Here is a 20798-nt window from a genome sequence, read left to right on the forward strand (position 1 = left end):
CATTGATAAGTGGCTATTAGCCCAAATGCTTGAATTACCCTAGATGCATAGAACACATGAAATTCAAGACGGATGATCAAAATGTGAATGCTTCACTCCTTCTTTAAATGGGGGAACAAGAATACCCTTGGCAGGGAATAGAGAAACAAAGATTAAAACAGTGACAGAAGGAACACCCATTCAGAGCCTGCCCCACATGTGGCCCATACATATACAACACCCAATTAGACAAGATGGATGAAGTAAAGAAGTGCAGGCCGACAGGAGCCTGGATGTAGATCTCTCCTGAGAGACACAGCCAGAATACAGGAAATACAGAGGCGAATGCCAGCAGCAAACCACTGAACTGAGAACAGGACCCCTGTTGAAGGAATCAGAGAAAGAACTGGAAGAGCTTGAAGGGGCTCGAGACCCCATATGAACAACAATGCCAAGCAACCAGAGCTTCCAGGGACTAAGCCACTACCTAAAGACTATACATGGACTGACCCTGGACTCTGACCTCATAGGTAGCAATGAATATTCTAGTAAGAGCACCAGTGGAAGGGGAAGCCCTGGGTCCTGCTAAGACTGAACCCCCAGTGACCGTGATTTTTGGGGGGAGGGCGGCAATGGGGGGAGGATGGGTAGGGGAACACCCATATAGAACGGGAGGGGAGGGGTTAGGGGGATGTTGGCCTGGAACCCGGGAAAGGGAATAACACTCGAAATGTAAATAAGAAATACTCAAGTTAATAAAAAAAAATAGAAAACTCTGAGGAAAGATCACTAAACACCAAAGTTGACTGTCAAGAGATGACTGCCTTTAAGAATGGAATAAGTTCATATCTGTTTAATAAATGTCAAATTTTACCTAAAGACACTGAAACAAGGTGAATGTTATAAAAAGATACTTTTAAAATTTTGTCTTAGGGCATATTTTATTATCGCTTAGAAAACTTAAATCCACGTATACAATGTATTTTGATCCATGGCCACATTTCAGTTCCCCTTCCTAATCCTTCACTTTTCCCCAATACATACTTCTTAAATGGGTCACAAAAGAGTGATTAGCTCAAGAAAGAGGGTTTTAGTGCTGATCGTATAATTTAAATTACCTATATGTTATAACGGTATGTAGAATTCATTATGTGAAATACTGTAAGTGACTATGTGCAAGAAGTAGTCCTTAAGATCTATGTTCATTTTCCATGGCCTGAACTAATTAGAAAGAAACCTCATAATCATACAATAATGTAATTTTATTTTAATGGTCATTGCTTTGAGACACTTTAAGGCAACTCCCATTAAAACTTTATGAATTATAGGGCTATGATATTCTTTAATATAGTTATACCTTCCAGATTGAAAGCTAACCAAGGACACACACACAACAAATGTAATTTAGGACAAAAAGTTTTGCCTGCCTGGGATGGTGCATGTGAGAAAGCAGGAGCTGGAGCAAGGGTAAGGGCAAGCTCAGCCAGAGGTCAGGTAGCTGAAGAATGGAAGGCTTATGAAGAAAAATAACCAGATGATATTTAAAAACTATCTTCTCTAAATAGCACTTCTAAATATGTTTAGTAAGATATATATCCTTTAAAAATTGAACTCTTTTTCTACATAGTCTAAGATTATAAATTACCATTAGAAGAAATTATTTGTGGAAATTAAGCAAATTATAATAATGACAAATATATTCAGTGGTCATTACATTTGACCACTCTTAAATTATGAATTATGGTATTAAAATACAGATGGAAAGGTGTCTTTTCAGGGAAGGCATAGGCCTAACTAATCTGTTAGCCACCTGAGGCTTTTATACAGCTCCCAGATCTCCTTGGTCCTGTTAATGGCACATCAGTCAATCTACAGAGTGAAATCAATAAACACAAGTGTTTACACTATAGAGGATTAATATGGGAGCACAACATAAATTCCAAATTCTATCTCCTCTCAAATATTTATAGTTAAAGAACTACTCAGATTCAGGAAGCATTTCTGAAATAAACTGATCTCTCTTAAGGGAAATCATTCAATCCTCTTGTTGGTTAATTTAATAATAACTATAATTCAAGATGATACAAGGCTCTGGTCATTTCCCCAAAATGGTGGAGGGAAAAAATCAGCCTAAAAACCTAATAAAAGAGTCCTCAACATAGGGCAAAATCCATCGTCAGGTTTCCTTTTTGTTTACTGTGACAAAATATCAATCAAGCTGGCTCTACACAGTAAAAACCAATCTTTAGCCTAAAACAGAACAAGTTCTAGTAACCTTAGGTAGAAGAACACAAGACAAAATAAATAGGAACCATAGTATTGATTAATTTATACATACATATTCCTTCAAACTGAATGCTTTTCATCTTTTAAAAAATATTTCTTTCCCTCTTTTGCCTCTAAAATATTACTAAACTGAGCACATTAATATATGTTCCTATATATCAGTTTGATGAAATAAATTCTAATGAGATGTGACTTACTTGTTTAGCCATTCTGGAGACTGAAATAATGGCTCACACACACAGTGAGTGCTCTATAACTGAGCCACAACCTCCAGACCAACACCCGACTTAGTATTCAACATTTATATTCTAGCCCTAATACTTGCAAGCATAGCAATCTCTTAAAAATATTTCCAAAGTAAAAGTTTAATATTTTTATTCTTTAAATATATAACCATATTTCCTTTTATAATTTTACTTAGGTATAAACATTAAACAATAATTGCAGGTATTCAGAGTCTTCAATGTGGCAGATTTTTGACATTTTACCCATGAAAAATTATACAATCAAATACCAAGCACTCCTATTGCCCTTACCCACTTCATCCATTATCTTTAGTTCCAAAATCTTATCTGCTTTCCTAAGAAGTCTCAGTCTCCTTCAGTGTCCTCCTCTATATTTACTCAAATTGAGTACCCTCAGATTGTTGCAGCCTCCTTTATCTGGCTTTTTTCACTCAGCAGAATCATGTCATTTATCCATATTCTCATGTATAGCACTAGCTTTAAGGGTTTTGTTTTCTTTTATATTTCTAAGTATCCTACATCTATATATCACAAAATACTTCTTCTATCCACCTGTAGTTGGTCATTGAGTTCCTCCTGTTCAATAAGTAAATAGCAGTGTCTGTTTGTGCTGAAGAGGGCAGTGTGAGGTTAACATTTTTTGGAGAATGGCAAATTTATTTTGTGAAGACTGCGCGTGCAATTCAATTTCTTGTTTATTAGAACATAACAGAGATTCTTCCACATCATTATTCCTCTTAGCAACAGTTCATTCCTATTTATTTCTGAGTATTATTATATACTACATATAATGCTGTTCGCCCATTCACCAATTAAAGGCCATTTATATGTTTTCAGATTTTACAAATTATGAATGATGCTGGTTTATACATCCATACATATAAGGTTTTATATAAAAATCATATCATTTTACATATCTATGTAAAAACAATTAAAGAAAAAAGCCATTAATTTGAAACAGAGCAAGGGAACTGCATGGGAGGATTTGGAGGGAGGAAGATAAAGTGATGTAATTATAATATCAAAACACAAAGATACCACTTCTTATTTCATTTTTAAGTTACATGTAAAAATGTATTTTCTATTTTATTTCCGAATTTATTATCTTCAGCAATCACCTAGAGAAGTTGCCTGAATTTAGTGACTGAACATAGCAACATTATAGAAAGTTTGAAAGTATTTCCAAGGTAATTCAACTCTCTCGATCATCAGAGTACTCTCCATACCTTTGCCACACATCACTTTGGTAGACTTAATATCAAAGTTGTATTATTGTTCTTAGTAGTTAAGTAGCTTTGGTTCACTACCACTCTAATGTTGATATCCTTTGTAACTAGTGGCACCAAATAGATTTCATTCACATATTTGCCAACTATATACTTTATTGATTTGGCTTGGACCAAAACATAAACTTAATTCATGAAACAAGCTTTTCAGTAAATGCTGATGGAAAATTTAGAGACAAAATGCAATTTAAAAGTTTAATTTATTCTTTGAGCAACATACAAAGTTCACTCAAAAGCAATTATACTAATATATAAACACTTAAGCTGAAATTTTTATAAAGAATACCTTTATGACCACAAGTCCAGACAGTATTTCCTAAAAATGACAGAAAAAGTGTAGGTTTTAAAGAAATGCAATGGTCCCTTGGACCTCACCAAATAAAATCTCTTCAAAAGATGCTATTCAAGAGATGAAACATGAATTTAAAACATGTATGCAATGCAGCATTTCTATCTAAAAATATCTACAGAGATTACAGCTTGACAATATTCCAAACAATAAAAAAATGGCCAAAGTACTGGAACAGACATCACCAAGAAAAATTAAAATTGCAAATACAAAAACTCCATATGATTAGTTACTTTGAAAATGTGAATTAGAAGTATAAAGGGATACTAGTAAATAAATGTTTGTAGGACTTGCTAAACATACAAACACTGATCTCAATTACTGGTAAAATAGCTGTGGAAAAGATCAGTTTTTATCTCCTACTGCTAGGAGACATGAAATAGTAAGAACCTCACTGAAGCTCTATGACCAAGAGAAAGGTATGTCTATGACTATGCATAATACTGCATGTGGATGTATACAGAGGATACACATGATTCCTTCAAAGTCAAAACATCACAATTTGCCACTATTCAGAGATAGTTTAGCACAGTGGGATTCCACTACACTAGTGAGGGCACAAAAAGCACAAAATACCCCCTTTTAAGACTGTAGACACATTGCCTAGAAAGTAAAGAGGGTGTTGTAGTGTGCATGTGTAAGTCTCCATCATCTAGCTGGTGGTGAGAGCCCTAGAGCAGGAGATAGCATTTCCTTTTTTTCATCAGAAATAAAACAAACATCTTACCTATATACTTATACCTTTCTTCCCCATCCACCAAGGGTCTCAACCACATGGACCACAGACTTGTGCTAATGTTCACTCTGGCACGTTGAGGAGGATAGATAATAGTAAATAATAGTTCAACAGCATTGGACTTTTTTATTACTTCAGAAGATTTTCCTTGACTATCTGTGTGTGTGTGTGTGTGTGTGTGTGTGTGAGAGAGAGAGAGAGAGAGAGAGAGAGAGAGAGAGAGAGAGAGAGAATTGTTTTAATTTTTATACATTTTATATGTCTTACATATTTATTGTAAAAGATAAAAACAGAAAGCTACTTAACAATTTTAGTATTAAGCATTATAATCAAAACATGGATTGACCTGTGTCAGAAATACTTTAACTAAAATCATATTCTTTATATAGTCCTGACAAAAATTTATAGAGATTTGCCAATATTGGGCTCAGATCCTATCATGTTACAGCAGTGATTGCCAAAGCCACCCAAAAGTTAAAATACACAATGAACAGCATAGCATTATAAATTCTATAACAAAACTGAGCATTTTCAATTACCATTAGGCGGTAAATTCAGATTATTCTGGCAAAATGTTGAACCAATATAAAGTTTTACAAACTAGTAATAAAGAATTACCATCCCTAGTCTAACATTTTAACAGAAAAAATAAAAACCAGAAAACAGAAAACAGATATACCAAGACTCTTTTTCTTCAAACATTTGTAGTAAACAAAGAATTATCCAAGATCTTTAAGGTAGTATCACATAAGATTTTTATAGCTCATCTCTAAGGGAGGTTCTATTTCCATATACATGGAGAAACAGGTTCTAGAAATTACTGAATGTGTACCTATCTCAACCCATAGAAATATCATATATATATATATATATATATATATATATATATATATATATAGTGAAGGAGGCTTTGTCAAGTAAATATGACCTGCATTCAGAAGTACATCAGGAAATAGAAATAAAAAAATATGTGCATTGTACAGCAAAACAGTCTCTGCTTATGGCCTTGGGTTTTCTTCCCAATTGTAATTTAAGGTTTTGATTAATAAGTTGATATCCTAAAAACTCAATGGCTTCTGAGAAACTAAAGGAGAATGGGGTTTTAATTGGGGAAGGGTGATGAAGGATAACACAGAAGAGAAAAGAGAGGAAGAAGGGACTTTTAAAAATGATGATTGAAAAATTTAGGAAGTTTTTGTTTCATATTTGTCTGAAAATGGTATATAAAATATGAATATGTAGCTAAAAACAAAATTACCTCTAAAAGCCATAAATTAAAAAAGCCCAGTACCATGCTAAAAACTTCACTCCAAGCTGTTGGTCAGAAAATTCCAAGAAACTCCCAAAACAATATCGTCTACTTGCCATTGCTGTCAGTTGCCTCCCAGAACTTGAATGAAAGTTCCTACTACTGAAGACACCATGCAGTTTGCATATAGGATTCAGAGAGTTTGAGCTGTAACTGACCTCAAAGTCTTTTCCCTAAGAACTAGCTTTCATAGTACCAAAAGGTGTCATTTAAGCTGCTTAGTTCTTTAGTTCTTAGCTCATTAGTTCTACTCATCTCTGATGTTTAGGAAACACAGCAGTCATCAGATAAACCTAAAGGTTCAATAGAGGTACTTATATGTTGGTAGTCATCAACAGCTCTCTCTAATGGGCTCAAGACCTATCTCACAGGAGGGAACTGTGCTGGGTACGGCAACCCTAGACAACTGTGCATAGCTAGTGAGGCCATGGATCTGAGAGGATGACTTACTATGGCCATTTTTCTAAACCAATATAATTTCTGTCTACATGTTAAATACTTATCTGTATACCCACAGTTAAAGCATCAGGTGATCATCACAGAAAGCTCCAGCTAATGAAAAGCAGATAACAACTGACTGTGAAGTGCCTGGCTCAGAAAAATAAGTCTACAACACAACTCCTACACCCAAGGATCATGGAACACCGCAGAAAAGAAGGCAGAAAGCCTATAAGAAACAGAGGACAAGAAGATATGCTGTGAGGTTATGCCTTCTTCCTAGACAGGTGCACCCATAAAATCTTATCAAGTTGGCTTTCTGAACAATACCTGAACAAGTCATGTAACAGTTGGTATCCCAATGTAGATGGGAAAAATTTCACAAGTCTCCACTCCTAGATGAAGAGCTATAGGAAATAGAAGGAGAATTAGTGTTTGGCAGTATGGGAGTGATGAGCCTCCTGAACAGTTATACAATATTGTGTGGTCAGCCTTGTTGTGTTTTATAAAAAGGAACCAGGATATACTTTGTAGAGTTTGGTATGGTGAGGCTAAGAGGAATGCATTAGTGGGCCCATGCTTAGACATCCCTTCCCCCTGAGGTACCAGCCACACAATGGGTATAGTATAGAATAGAGTTTATTTAGGGCATGGGAAAGGGAGTTAAGAAGGGAGTAGAGACAGAGGAAACACACACACACACACACACACACACAGAGAGAGAGAGAGAGAGAGAGAGAGAGAGAGAGAGAGAGAGAGATTGAGAGAGAGAGAGATTGAGAGAGAAGAGGCAAGGAGAGAGACTGGCCAGGAACATATGGAAACAGGGGAAGGGGAGAAGGAAGAAAGAGGTCGGGGAGAGAAGAGAGTCAAAGAGAAAGAAGAGAAGGGACAGAGAGAGTAAGAGAGCAAGGTGGGGTCCAACAGCCCCAAAGCATAGAAGGAATGCTAACGAGCCCTAGAAAAATAATCAGGTAGGCAACATTGATGAAACTCAGCAAGTTGTACTCGTGTTGATTCACTCACGTGTATATGAAACAATGGTTAAAGAGGAGCAGGTGGTCTGTACCCAGAGCTGACTGAGTCACAGACCTCAGTGCCTAGATACTTCCTGGAGACGACTGGTCTCCCAGGACTGCTGACACACCTTGGAGGACTGATGAGACCGCCGCTTCTTCTGCTCCTAGGGACCTGCCTTCAGGACTCAGCGGCTGAGGAATAGTCTCGGATACGATCCTACTGGATTCTTTGAATACCTGAAGCTGTGCTACATCCCTCTGTGCCTGGATCCCACCAGGAGAGAGCTGGTCTCCCAGGAATGCAGACACACAGTTACAGGAGGGTCAAGCCACTGTCAAAGACCTCAAGACCAACTAACACCAGAGATAACCAGATGGTTAGAGGCAAGTGCAAGAATGTAAGCAACAGAAACCAAGGCCACTTGGCATCTTCAGAATCCGGTTTTCCACTACAGCAAGTCAAAAATACCCGCAACACACCAGAAAAGCAAGATTCTGATTTAAAAATCACATCTCATGATGATGTTAGGTGACTTCAGAAGGACATAAATAACTCCCTTAAAGAAATACAGGACAACACAGGTAAACAGGTAGAAGCACTTAAAGAGGAAAGACAAAAATCCCTTAAAGAATCATAGGAAAACACAACCAAACAGATGGAGGAATTGAAGAAAACAATTCAAGATTTAAAAATGGAAATAGAAACAATAAAGAAAGCATAAAGGAAGGAAACCTTGGAGATAGAAAACCTAGAAAAGACATCAAGTGTCATTAATGCAAGTATCACCAACAGAATATAAGAGATAGAAGAGAAAATCTCAGGGGCAGAAGATACCATAGGAAACATTGCCACAACAATCAAAGAAGATCTTAACCCAAAACATCCAGGAAATCCAAGGCAAAATAAGAAGATCAAATCTAAGGAAAATAGCTATAGAAGAGAAAGAAGATTTCCAACTTAAAGTGCCAGTAAATATCTTCAATAATATTACAGAAGAAAGCTTCCCTAAGCCAAAACCATCAAATGGAAAAAAGATAGCATTTTCAGCAATCGACAAATGGGATCTCATAAAACTGCAAAGCTTCTGTAAGGCAAAGGACACTGTGGTTAGGACAAAATGGCAACCAACAGATTGGGAAAAGATCTTTACCAATCTTACAACAGATAGAGGCCTTATATCCAAAATATACAAAGAACTCAAGAAGTTAGACCGCAGGGAGACAAATAACCCTATTAAAAATGGGGTTCAGATCTAAACAAACAATTCACAGCTGAGGAATGCCGAATGGCTGAGAAACACCTAAAGAAATGTTCAACTTCTTTAGTTATAAGGGAAATGCAAATCAAAACAACCCTGAGATTTCACCTCACACCAGTGAGAATGGCTAAGATCAAAAACTCAGGTAACAGCAGATGCTGGCGAGGATGCAGAGAAAGAGGAACACTCCTCCATTGTTGGTGGGATTGCAGACTGGTACAACCATTCTGGAAATCAGTCTGGAGGTTCCTCAGAAAATTGGACATTGAACTGCCTGAGGATCCAGCTATACCTCTCCTGGGCATATACCCAAAAGATGCCCCAACATATAAAAAAGACACGTGCTCCACTATGTTCATCGCAGCCTTATTTATAATAGCCAGAAGCTGGAAAGAACCCAGATGCCCTTCAACAGAGGAATGGATACAGAAAATGTGGTACATCTACACAATGGAATATTAATCAGCTATCAAAAACAACGACTTTATGAAATTCGTAGGCAAATGGTTGGAACTGGAAAATATCATTCTGAGTGAGCTAACCCAATCACAGAAAGACATACATGGTATGCACTCATTGATAAGTGGCTATTAGCCCAAATGTTTGAATTTCCCTAGATGCCTAGAACAAATGAAACTCAAGTCGGATGATCAAAATGTGAATGTTTCACGCCTTCTTTAAAAGGGGAACAAGAATACCCTTGGCAGGGAAGAGAGAGGCAAAGATGAAAACAGAGACTGAATTAACACCCATTCAGAGTCTGCCCCACATGTGGCCCATACATATACAGCCACCCAATTCGACAAGATGGATGAAGCAAAGAAGTGCAGGCCGACAGGAGCCGGATGTAGATGGCTCCTGAGAGACACAGCCAGAATACAGGAAATACATAGGCGAATGCCAGCAGCAAACCACTGAACTGAGAATAGGACCCCCGTTGAAGGAATCAGAGAAAGAACTGGAAGAGCTTGAAGGGGCTCGAGACACTATATGTACAACAATGCCAAGCAACCAGAGCTTCCAGGGACTAAGCCACTACCTAAAGACTATACATGGACTGACCCTGGACTCTAACCTCATAGGTAGCAATGAATATCCTAGTAAGAGCACCAGTGGAAGGGGAAGCCCTGGGTCCTGCTAAGACTGAACCCCCAGTGAACTAGACTGTTGGGGGGAGGGCGGCAATGGGGGGAGGGTTGGGAGGGGAATACCCATAAGGAAGGGGAAGGGGGAGGGGGGTGTTTGCCCGGAAACTGGGAAAGGGAATAACACTGGAAATGTATATAAGAAATACTCAAGTTAATAAAAAAAAAAGAGTGTACCCTAGAAAGCAGAGGGGAAAACACTGTTTACTTCAGCCATGCTAGGGTCAGGTCTACAGTGGATGCATTTCAAAGTATGAATGGGGCTAAGTGTGGAGAGTGACACCACAGAAAATGGGCTAAATCATAACCCCTGAAGTCCTTTGCAATGCCCTGAGAAGGAAGCAGAATGGACTGCAGCTATTCCTTGAAACCAAAGAGAAAAAGAAAGTAGGAATGAATCTGAATATTCTCTGCTGCCTAGTAGAAAGGACCAAATTGGACCAAAGAAATTTTTAGCTCTTCTGCATTTTCCTTCATTCAAATTCCTTTAATTTAAAGCAGTGTCCAAATCCAACTCCCTTTTATAATCCCAGGACTTTGTCAGAGGCAGGGGTATTACTAGAGGCTTGAAGTCAGTTAGCCTACAGAAGTCTACAGAGTGGGTTCAAAATTACCCTGGAAACATAGAGAACCAGGCCCACATACTACTATAAAATAAAAATACATAGTAACCTTGATAAGAGAACTTCTGGGGGAATCACCATCCCTGACCTGAAGCAACAATATAAAGAGCAATAGTCATAAAAACTGTATGGTATTGGTACAGAGACAGGCAGATAGATCAGTGGAACAGAATTGAAGACCCAGGAATGAACGGACACACCTATGGTCATTTGGTCTTTGACAAAGGAGCCAAAACCATCCAATGGAAAAAAGATAGCACTTTCAACAAAGGGTGCTGGTTCAACTGGAGGTCAACATGTAGAAGAATGCAAATCGATTCCTTCTTATTATCCTGTACAAAGCTTAAGTCCAAGTGAATCAAAGACCTCCACATCAAACCAGATACACTCAAACTAATAGAAAAAAAAAAGTGAGGCAGACTCTTGAACACATGGGCACTGGGGAAAATTTCCTGAACAAAACACCAATGGCTTATGCTCTAAGATCAAGACTCGACAAATGGGAGCTCATAAAACTGCAAAACTTCTGAAGGGGAAAGGACACTGTTATTAAAAAGCTTGACTCTACAGACCACAGAAAGCTCAAGAAGGAGGATGACCAAAATGCAGATGTTCTCACTCCTTAGGAGAAATATCCATAGGAGGTGATAGGGAGGTAAAGTCTAGAGCAGAGACTGAAGGAATGGCCATTCAGAGCCTGTCCCACATGTGGCCCATATATATATATATATATATATATATATATATATATATACAGCCACCAAAACTAGATAAGATTGATGAAGCTGAAAGTGCATACTGAAAGGGACCGGATATAGATCTCTCCTAAGAGACACATTCAGAGCATGTCAAATACAGAGGAGAATGCTAGCAGCAAACCACTGAACTGAGAACAGGACCCCCTTTGGGGTAATTAGAAGAAGGATTGAAAGAGCTGAAGCGGCTTGCAACCCCATAAGAACAACAATGCCAACCAACCAGAGCTTCCGGGGACTAAACTATTACCCAAAGACTATACATGGACTGACACAAGGCTCCAACTGCCTATGTAGTAGAGAATAGCCTTTTGGGGGGCACCAGTGGAAGGGGAAGCCCTTGATTCTGCCAAAGTTGGACCCCCAGAGTAGAGGAATATCAGGGGTGGGGGTTACCCATATGAGGGAGGGGGAAGGGATGGGAGCTTATGGACAGGAAACCGAGGAAGGGAATGACATTTGAAATGTAAATAAAGAAATATGCCTAATTAAAAAAATAAAATGTCAAAAAAAAACATTGAAACTTAAAAAAAAAGATTACTCTTACTATACTTCATAAATCACTTCATAAAGGGAAATGCTTCAATGTTAAGCAAACAAAAAGCCTACACTAAAATCTAAGCAATGGTGAGCACTAGACTGCCATTAATATGCTAGTCCACATGTATGGCCATGGTCGATCCTGAACGAATTTTACATGATGCTCTGGTGTGATATGAACTGTGGGCTCAGAGCTCCTGACTTCTTCTACATACCATACACTTCCTACCACAGTACTGTGCAGGGGTGTATATATATTTGCATGCACTTAAGTTCAGGTGTCCACAGAAGATAGAAGATATCTCTTCCCAAAAAAATATAGTTATGGGCAGCTGTGCGATGCCCCCAAAACAGGTGCAGAAACTTTAACCCGGCTCTTCCTCAGGAGCATCGACAGCAATGAATCCCTGAGCCATTATTCTGTGCAAATTATGTTCCTACTATATAATTATATATATATATATATAATTATAGGTTGGTCCAAATTCCACTGCAACATAGAAAATGAATTTGGAACTATTTTGTTGAAATAAATATATTTAGTTCAAAAGACACACTTCTTCAGTGTAATAAAATATAAAATTTAAGAAAAAATACCTTAAATAAATTACTTTCATTTTATGAAAAATTTTATTTTTATTCAATAAACTATTAAATATATTAACCAAATATAGAAAGATAAGTCTTTTCCTCTTTTTACACAGTCATCACAAATATATATATACATATATATATTTACTGCATATCATTAATTGTATAAATGCATCAAATAACAAAATAATTTTGCTTAACAATGCTCATAGGATTTTAAGGATTACTTAGGACAATTTGTTATTTTTAAAAGCTTGTGTGTGTGTGTGTGTGTGTGTGTGTGTGTGTGTGTGGTGAGTATACACATGGTGTCTTTTTTTATATATATGGTATGTCTGTGTGTTTGCTGTGTGTGTTTGTGGGTATTTGTGTGTGTGTGTGTCTATGTGGTGTTTGTGTGTTGTATGTGAGTGTGTCTATGTGAATGGATGTGTGGGTGAGTGTGTTAGTATGTGTGTGGTGTAGTGTGTTTGTGCGTGTGTGTATGAGACAGAGAGAGAGAGAGTATATGAACGGTGTGTCTTTTTGTATATTTGTATGTGTGTTTGTTGTGTGTGTGCTTGTGTGTGTGTGGTATGTGCATGTGTGTTTGATTATGTGTGAGTGTATGTGTGTCTATATGGTGTATGTGTGATATGATTGTCTATATGGTGTTTGTGTGGTGTGTGTGAGTATGTCGATGTGAATGTGTGTATGGGTGAGTGTGTTAGTGTGTGTATGGTGTATGCTTGTATATGTGTATTATGTGTTTCATGTGCTTCTGATTCTTTCTAAGTTCAAAAAGGAAAAAATATTTCTATTCATTCTAATAAAAAATTCAAGATAGTAACTTTCTTTACTTTTCTTTACTTTTTTAGTACCATACTTTAGTCTTCAGAAATGAGCCATCTTATAGCTTTCTATTTTATATTCTGGATGTATCTGAACTGAGTGTTATTAAATGTCTGTAACTTGAATCTGCTTAATGATTATAGAAAAATAGTGCTGTATTATGTCTAAGCTCTGTTGAGTACATTTCAATCAGTTAATAGAAGAACTTACTTTGTAAGTGATCGGGAGGAGCCTGTCTGCAATTCAGTCAGTACTCAGGGGACTGAGGCAAGAGGACCAATATGGGTTCAAGGCCTGGCTCTGGGGAACCTCGTAAGTTCATGGTTGGCTTGGTTTATAGAAGAAAACTCTATCTTTAAGAATTCAAACAACAGCAATGGCAACAACACAACAAAATTCCCACAAATATGAACACTGTAGCTCTGATTCATTAGTAGATAATTATAGGTAATATCTTTAGTTAATGACAGCATAAATAAAAGCATTTTTCTCTCTGCCAAAAGGTTAAATCTGTCTGTCAAAACTTTATATAATCTTTATGAAAATATATACCTCATCCAATAATTTTGAAGAATAATCTAGAGAAACAATATAATTCAGGCCTAAATGAAAGAGTTAGAATTGATATCTAAATTTGCTAAGAAAGAAATCCTTGGTATCCATCTTAAAAGTACAGGCTCAAACTTTACCTTAGGGCCTATGCAATTCAAGAATAAATTACCCATTCCTAAAATACAATAGTATGACAGGAAAAAAACAGAATGACAAATATTCTAACTCAAATGGGAAGAACAAGGGAAGGAGGAAATTGGTGTCCTGTGACCAAAACATTTCAAATGCAGGGCGGGATTAGCCCTATGGCCTTCAGTTTTATCTTCTAAGCCTTTCATTTTTAAATGAAAGATGCAAGTCTGCTTCTTTCTGGCTGCTGCAGATATCCAATAGCTACTGTTTTATTCTATAGGCTGTTTGAGCATTAGGCTGGCAGTGTTTTGTATGAAATTCTCATAGGTTTTTTTTTTTTCCCATTAAGCACCATGAGAACTCATTCCATTGCTTTAGAGCTCACTTCACAATGTCTCCTGGATAATCCTTTTCCTTATCTTGCTTCTGCTCAGATGAGGAAAGAGACCTATAAATCACACATTTATTCTCTTCACTGAGCCTTTTTGACAGCGTTTTCTCATTTTAAAAAATTTTTCCCAGGCTATTTTCAAAAGGTTACCCAGCCACTCTTTTAGTTTTCCCTCTGGAACATTCTTCCAAAGAGTGAATCTCTTTTAAATTTGTCACAACCTGAATAGGCTAAACATTTCACAAGTCATTTGTCCTGGTTATGTACAGTTATAGCTTTCGCAAACATTGTTGTGTTCTTTTGTAAGCAAGAAAAGGAAAGCATGTTGTACTTCCAACTTTGCTTGAATCCCAGCAATCAGGAAGCTGGGGTAAAATGATCATAATGTTCAGTCAATCCTAGGCTACATGGAAATGATAAGCCAGCTTGAATTCACAGTCCTTGTCTAAAGGTAAAATTCCTTGTTTAGGGGGTCTTTTCAGCTGAGTGTTCAAATAATTGTCTGCTCCTACACAGCAAAGACCACACTCTAGTTTCAGTAGCTTGTCCCCCTGCTCTGGCAGGGTAGGTTGATTCCATGACAAGCTTCAAATTTGCAGTTAAGGAGACTAGACCTAAATCTCTGTCTCCAAGAACTGGGCAATTCCAGACAAATCCAGGCCTCAGAAGCTTCCCAATCAACTGGTCTGAGGCAACACCAATGAATCATCAGCAGTTTCCATACCTCCCCAGCAAGTTTCCAGCCCCTACACCCCAGTAATGAAATATTCATAGAGATGGACTCAACAGATTAACACAGAGTTCACCTACCCCAGAATTTCCTAAAGTGCTTTAAATCAGGCCTACAAGCTCACTTGGTTTTCTCTCTATCTTGGTAATGGGAGACCCAATCATGCTGGACTTGTGCAGAAAAGAATACTCTTTGTGTTTACATACTATTTGAGTTTGGGGTATCATTCTTTGTTAAATCATGGATCCTTAGGGTAGCAGTACTTTTAACTTCCTTTCTTCTCCCAGCAGTCTCCCTATGATTTAGATTTCTCTAATACAAATTATCTGCACCCCCTATGTTCTCTGATTTTTTATTAGCAAAATCAATAATCTTCATTAGTCTAGTAACCATATGACACAATAAAGACTTCTTGTCTATCAATCTCTGTGGTCTCTACCCACTTAAGTTAATCATTTTTAGATGATCTTTATCACTACTGTCCCACTGATACAGGCAGAATCAAAAGGATTGAGAGATAGATGGATGGATAGATGATAGATAGATAGATAGATAGATAGATAGATAGATAGATAGCAAGTGAGCTATCTTATTGAAGCCATTGGTAATGCCCACAGTTGTGCTGGTTGGCTGGGCAATCTTTGATTCCATGAAATACACCATCAAGAATGAATGGTCAGAATACTAGCATAGTGGCCAACGTTCTAACTACATGGATAATTTCATCTAGAGCCCTCCTAGAATGCTTTGAAAGACTTTCAACTAGGATGGTTTTTATTTGCTTCATTGTCTTTGAGCTTGATTGTTTGTTTTGGTCCTGAGTATTATAGTCATGAACCTGCATTTTTCTTTGCTTAATGTCAGGTATAGCTTTCAATGTTATCTAGAAAATATTTTCAAGCAACATATGCTACTGTTTGGATGTATAAGTAAATTCAAAGGTGTAGTCAATTTCTTATAAAGAAAATCATGAATGTGAGGATAAATGGTGGCGAACTGAAAGATAAAGAAAACTTTCTTAGGAAACCCAAATGACTTTAAAAAAACAACAACTGGCCAAAACAGCATGTAGGCTAACTACAAATCTTCATCTCTCCCTCTTCTCTAAATCCAGTCTTACTTGAAGACCACTTGCTATAGCCTTCCCCACCTCCCTGACCTGATTTGTGTAGATCATATAAATGTTCCCCTTCAATTTTCCTTGTCTCACTAATATCTTTATCCAACCCCTAATTTCACTAGCTTTATCCAGCTCTCAATGAACACAAAAGAACCTCCATCCAGGGAAGTAGATAGCATAAGTGACAAGCTTCACTTCTTCTTTCCTCGTCTCCTCTTCTAAATCTAACCTCAACCCCACCCCTAATTCTGTAGCCGACCACTTGCTAAACCTCTCCTCTGTCCAAACTTCCAGCTGATCATGAAAAATTTCCCTCTACCTTTCCTACCTACTCAGAGTGTTATTACAGCTCCTAAACCAGCAAGCATCCCCTGGGCCCTCCAGGCAAGCCTGTTAGAAAAGGAGTTAGTTCATAAAAGAGGGAAGGTAAGATTCAGGTCTTCCTTGTCCCTCCTCATCTTCATATTCAATCCCCTAGCTCATCTACATCTCTGTAGCAGACTACATGTTGTGGCCTCTCCACACACTCTGCTGCCATTTCCATGTGACTAGACAGATCCTAAAGGAACACCTTGCTTTCCTACCTCCTGTGAACCCACCCAACACACACACCATCCCAACTCCTAAATGTAAATTCCCAATACTTAGGAATACGTTTTACCTAGAAATCCCAGTAACCCACACATAGTAGGATCTCAAAAGACTTTCCTAACAGGAAACACACAGCTATCATACTCTTCTAAGAACTAGAGAGAGAAGCAGAATCTAAAGAACAAAACACACACCCCAAAAAGATAATGCCAAATCAATGTGCCTAGATCCCACCATAAAACCATAAAACCCACAGTCAGTAATATGTTTCTGCTAGAGCCAAGGAACCCTGTTGCAGGGTCAGTATTCTAACAGAGCTGAAGCACAATAAAGAGGCATTAAAACAGCCTCCTTTTGAGTATGTCAGAGGTCCTTAAAGAGGAAATGAATAAATCTGTAAAGAAATCTATGAAAACACGGGGAAAGGAAATTAATTAAACAATTTAAGACCTAAAAGTGGAAACAGAATCAATGAATTAAAAACAAAACTGAGGGAAATCTGAAAACAAAAATTTAGGAACTCAAACAGAAACATTAGAAGCAAATCTTAACCAACAGACTATAAGAGATAGAAAAAAGAATCTCAGACATTGAAGACATGAAAGAAAACAATGGACATCTTGGTCAAAGAAAATGTTAAATCTAAAAAATTCCTTGCGGAGAACAATCCAAGAAACCTGAGACGTTCTGAAAAGAGCAAATCAAAGAATAATGAGAATAGAGGAAGAAAAAGAAGCATAGGCCAAAGACACAAAAAATTACTTTCAACAAAAGCATAGATGAGAGCTTTCCTAAACTAAAGAACGAGTTGCCTATCAAGGTACAGAAGCATAAAGAACACAAAAAAGACAGGACTACAAAAGAAATTATTAATCAAATAATAATCAAAATGCTAAACATACATGACAAAGTGAGAATATTAAAAACTACTAGACAAAAAGACATAGTAATATTACTAGTAAGAGGTAGATTTATTAGAATTATACATCTGGCTTCTGTTTGGAAATGCCAAAAGCCATAAGGACCTGAAAAGATGTTCTATAGACTGTAAGGGAGCAGATATGCTAGCCTAGACTACAATACCCAAAAAAATCTTTCAATCATAATAGACGAAGAAAATAAGGCATTCAGTGATTTAAAAAAATTTTAAGCAATATCATATTTATCTACAAATCCAGCTCTACAGAAGACACAGGAAAGAAACTTTAACCAAAGTTGGTTAGCCATATCCAAGAAAACACAGAAAATAAAATTCCCATACCAGCAAATCAAAAGAGGTGAAAGATACAGACACTATCACCACAACCATTGCAGTTACTATCACCCCCCACAAAATAACAACATAAATAACAGAAAACAATAAATACTGTTTATTGATAACTCTCAACATTAGTATTTTGAATTCTCCAAGAAAAAAGATACAGACTCATAAAGAATAGTTATAAATATAGAATTCATCTTTCTACATCCAATATGTAGCCCTTAATATCAAGGATAGACATCATCTCAGGGTAAATGTATGAAAAGAAATATTCAAAGTAAATGGACAAATTAAAGCAAGCAAGTGTAGCCATTTTAATATCTGACAAAATAGCTTTCAAACCAAAACTAATAAGAAGAGGTAGGAAAGAACACTACATATGCATCAAAAAAAAAAAAAATACGCCAAGAGGACATTGTGATTCTTAACATCTCGAGCCAAGCAAAAGGGCACCTGACTTCATAAAAGAAACAGTACTACAACTTAAATCACATGCTGACCATCCTACACTGAGACTGGGAGCTTTCAATACCTGAATCTCACCAAGAGACAGGTTATGCAGACAAAAAGTAAACAGAGAAACACTGGAGCTAACAGACTTTGTAAACCAAACAGGCCAAACATATTTACAAAACAATTCACTCAAATCCAAAAGAGCATACCTTCTTCTCACCATATCATGGAACTTACTCCAACATCAAATATATATACTAAGATATAAAACAAGTCTCAACAGATATAAAAAAATTGCATCCTTCTGACTACTATGGATTACAGCTGAATATCAACAAAACTAGTAACAGCAGAAAGTTTACAAACTTATAGAAGCTATAAAGGTCCTGCACAAATGAAAAAAGTGTCAGAATGGATATTTTAAAAAAGTAAATAATTTCTAGAAGTGAATGAAAACAAATATATAGCAAAACTAAACTTTTGAGACACAATGACAGCAATTCTCAGAAGTAAGTTTATGGGGTTGGGGATTTAGCTCAGTGGTAGAGCGCTTGCCTAGCAAGCCCAAGGCCCTGGGTTCGGTCCCCAGCTCTGGAAAAAAAAAGCAAGTTTATAGCACCAAGTGCCTACATGAGAGAATTAGAGATATCATACACTAACTTAGCAGTACACTTGACAGCTCTAGAACAAAAATAAGTCATTCAAAATGAGTAGACACCAAAAATCATCAAATCATCAATAAAATAAAAACAAAAAGTACAAAGAATCAATGAAACAAAGAGTTGGTTTTTGAGAAAATCAAATTAAGATTCACACTTGTCAAAATAAATTAAAAGGAAGAGAAGAAACCAAAATAAGAGATAAAAGGTGGCTATACCTGAAGATAGGGCACTCAAGCGGCAGGTCCCCTGTGGTCCAGACACCTCCAGGATCTGAAGGGACCAGATCAAAAGCTCCCTGCACCCAAATCCCGAGGGAGGGAGAGCTAAACCTTCAGAGGGGCAGACACACCTGGGAAGCCAGAACAGACTACACTCTGCCCACATTTCTGTCTCCAGAGGAAAACATATAACAGCATCTGGGACCTCAGTGCACTGGCAAAAGCAGCGCAGGCCCTACAGGTTGCCGCCCTCACAGAGAGTTCAAAAGCAGCCCCCACTAGCAACTTGAGGCACAGGACCACAGGTAAGACCAACTTTTTTGCTCCAAACTACCGGCCAGGTGGACTCAGGACACAGGCCCAGAGGAACACCTGAAGACCAGTAGACAGGAAAGACTACACGCCTGAAAGCAGAGCACTCTGTTCCCATAACTGGCTGAAAGAAAACAGAAAAACACGTCTACAGCACTCTTGACACACAGGCCTACAGGACAGTCTAGCCACTGTCAGAAATAGCAGAACAAGGTAACACCAGAGACAACCTGATGGCAAGAGGCAAGTGCAGGAACCCAAGCAACAGAAACTAATCATCGGAACCCAATTATCCCACCAAAGCAAACACTGAATATCCAAACACACCAGAAAAACAAGATCTAGATTTAAAACCACATTTGATCATGATGATGGAGGACTTCAAGAAAGACATAAAGAACTCCCTTAGAGATCTCATAAAACTGCAAAGCTTCTGTAAGGCAAAGAACACCGTGGTAAGGACAAAATGGCAACCAACAGATTGGGAAAAGATCTTTACCAATCCTACAACAGATAGAGGGCTTATATCCAAAATATACAAAGAACTCAAGAAGCTAGACCACAGGGAGACAAATAACCCTATTAAAAATGGGGTTCAGAGCTAAACAAAGAATTCACAGCTGAGGAACACCGAATGGCTGAGAAACACCTAAAGAAATGTTCAACATCTTTAGTCAGAAGGGAAATGCAAATCAAAACAACCCTGAGATTTCACCTCACACCAGTGAGAATGGCTAAGATCAAAAACTCAGGTGACAGCAAATGCTGGTGAGGATGTGGAGAAAGAGGAACACTCCTCCATTGTTGGTGGGATTGCAGACTGGTACAACCATTCTGGAAATCAGTCTGGAGGTTCCTCAGAAAATTGGACATTGAACTACCTGAGGACCCAGCTGTACCTCTCTTGGGCATATACCCAAAAGATGCCCCAACATATAACAAAGACACATGCTCCACTATGTTCATAGCAGCCTTATTTATAATA

The 20798-nt window shown here is 37.6% G+C and overlaps 1 protein-coding gene across 1 annotated transcript in view; it reads right to left on the bottom strand.

Moving 5' to 3' along the window:
* Cdh7l1 (cadherin 7 like 1) overlaps positions 1 to 20798 on the bottom strand; it is a 361963-nt gene that overhangs the window by 86917 nt on the left and 254248 nt on the right. The window contains 1 exon segment of the mRNA XM_087596660.1: positions 4873 to 5037. Coding sequence (XP_087452786.1) covers positions 4873 to 5037 — 165 coding nt within the window.

The sequence above is a fragment of the Rattus norvegicus genome, chromosome 19, assembly GCF_021556685.1.
Source record: "Rattus norvegicus strain SHRSP/BbbUtx chromosome 19, alternate assembly SHRSP_T2T, whole genome shotgun sequence".
NCBI lineage: Eukaryota > Metazoa > Chordata > Mammalia > Rodentia > Muridae > Rattus > Rattus norvegicus.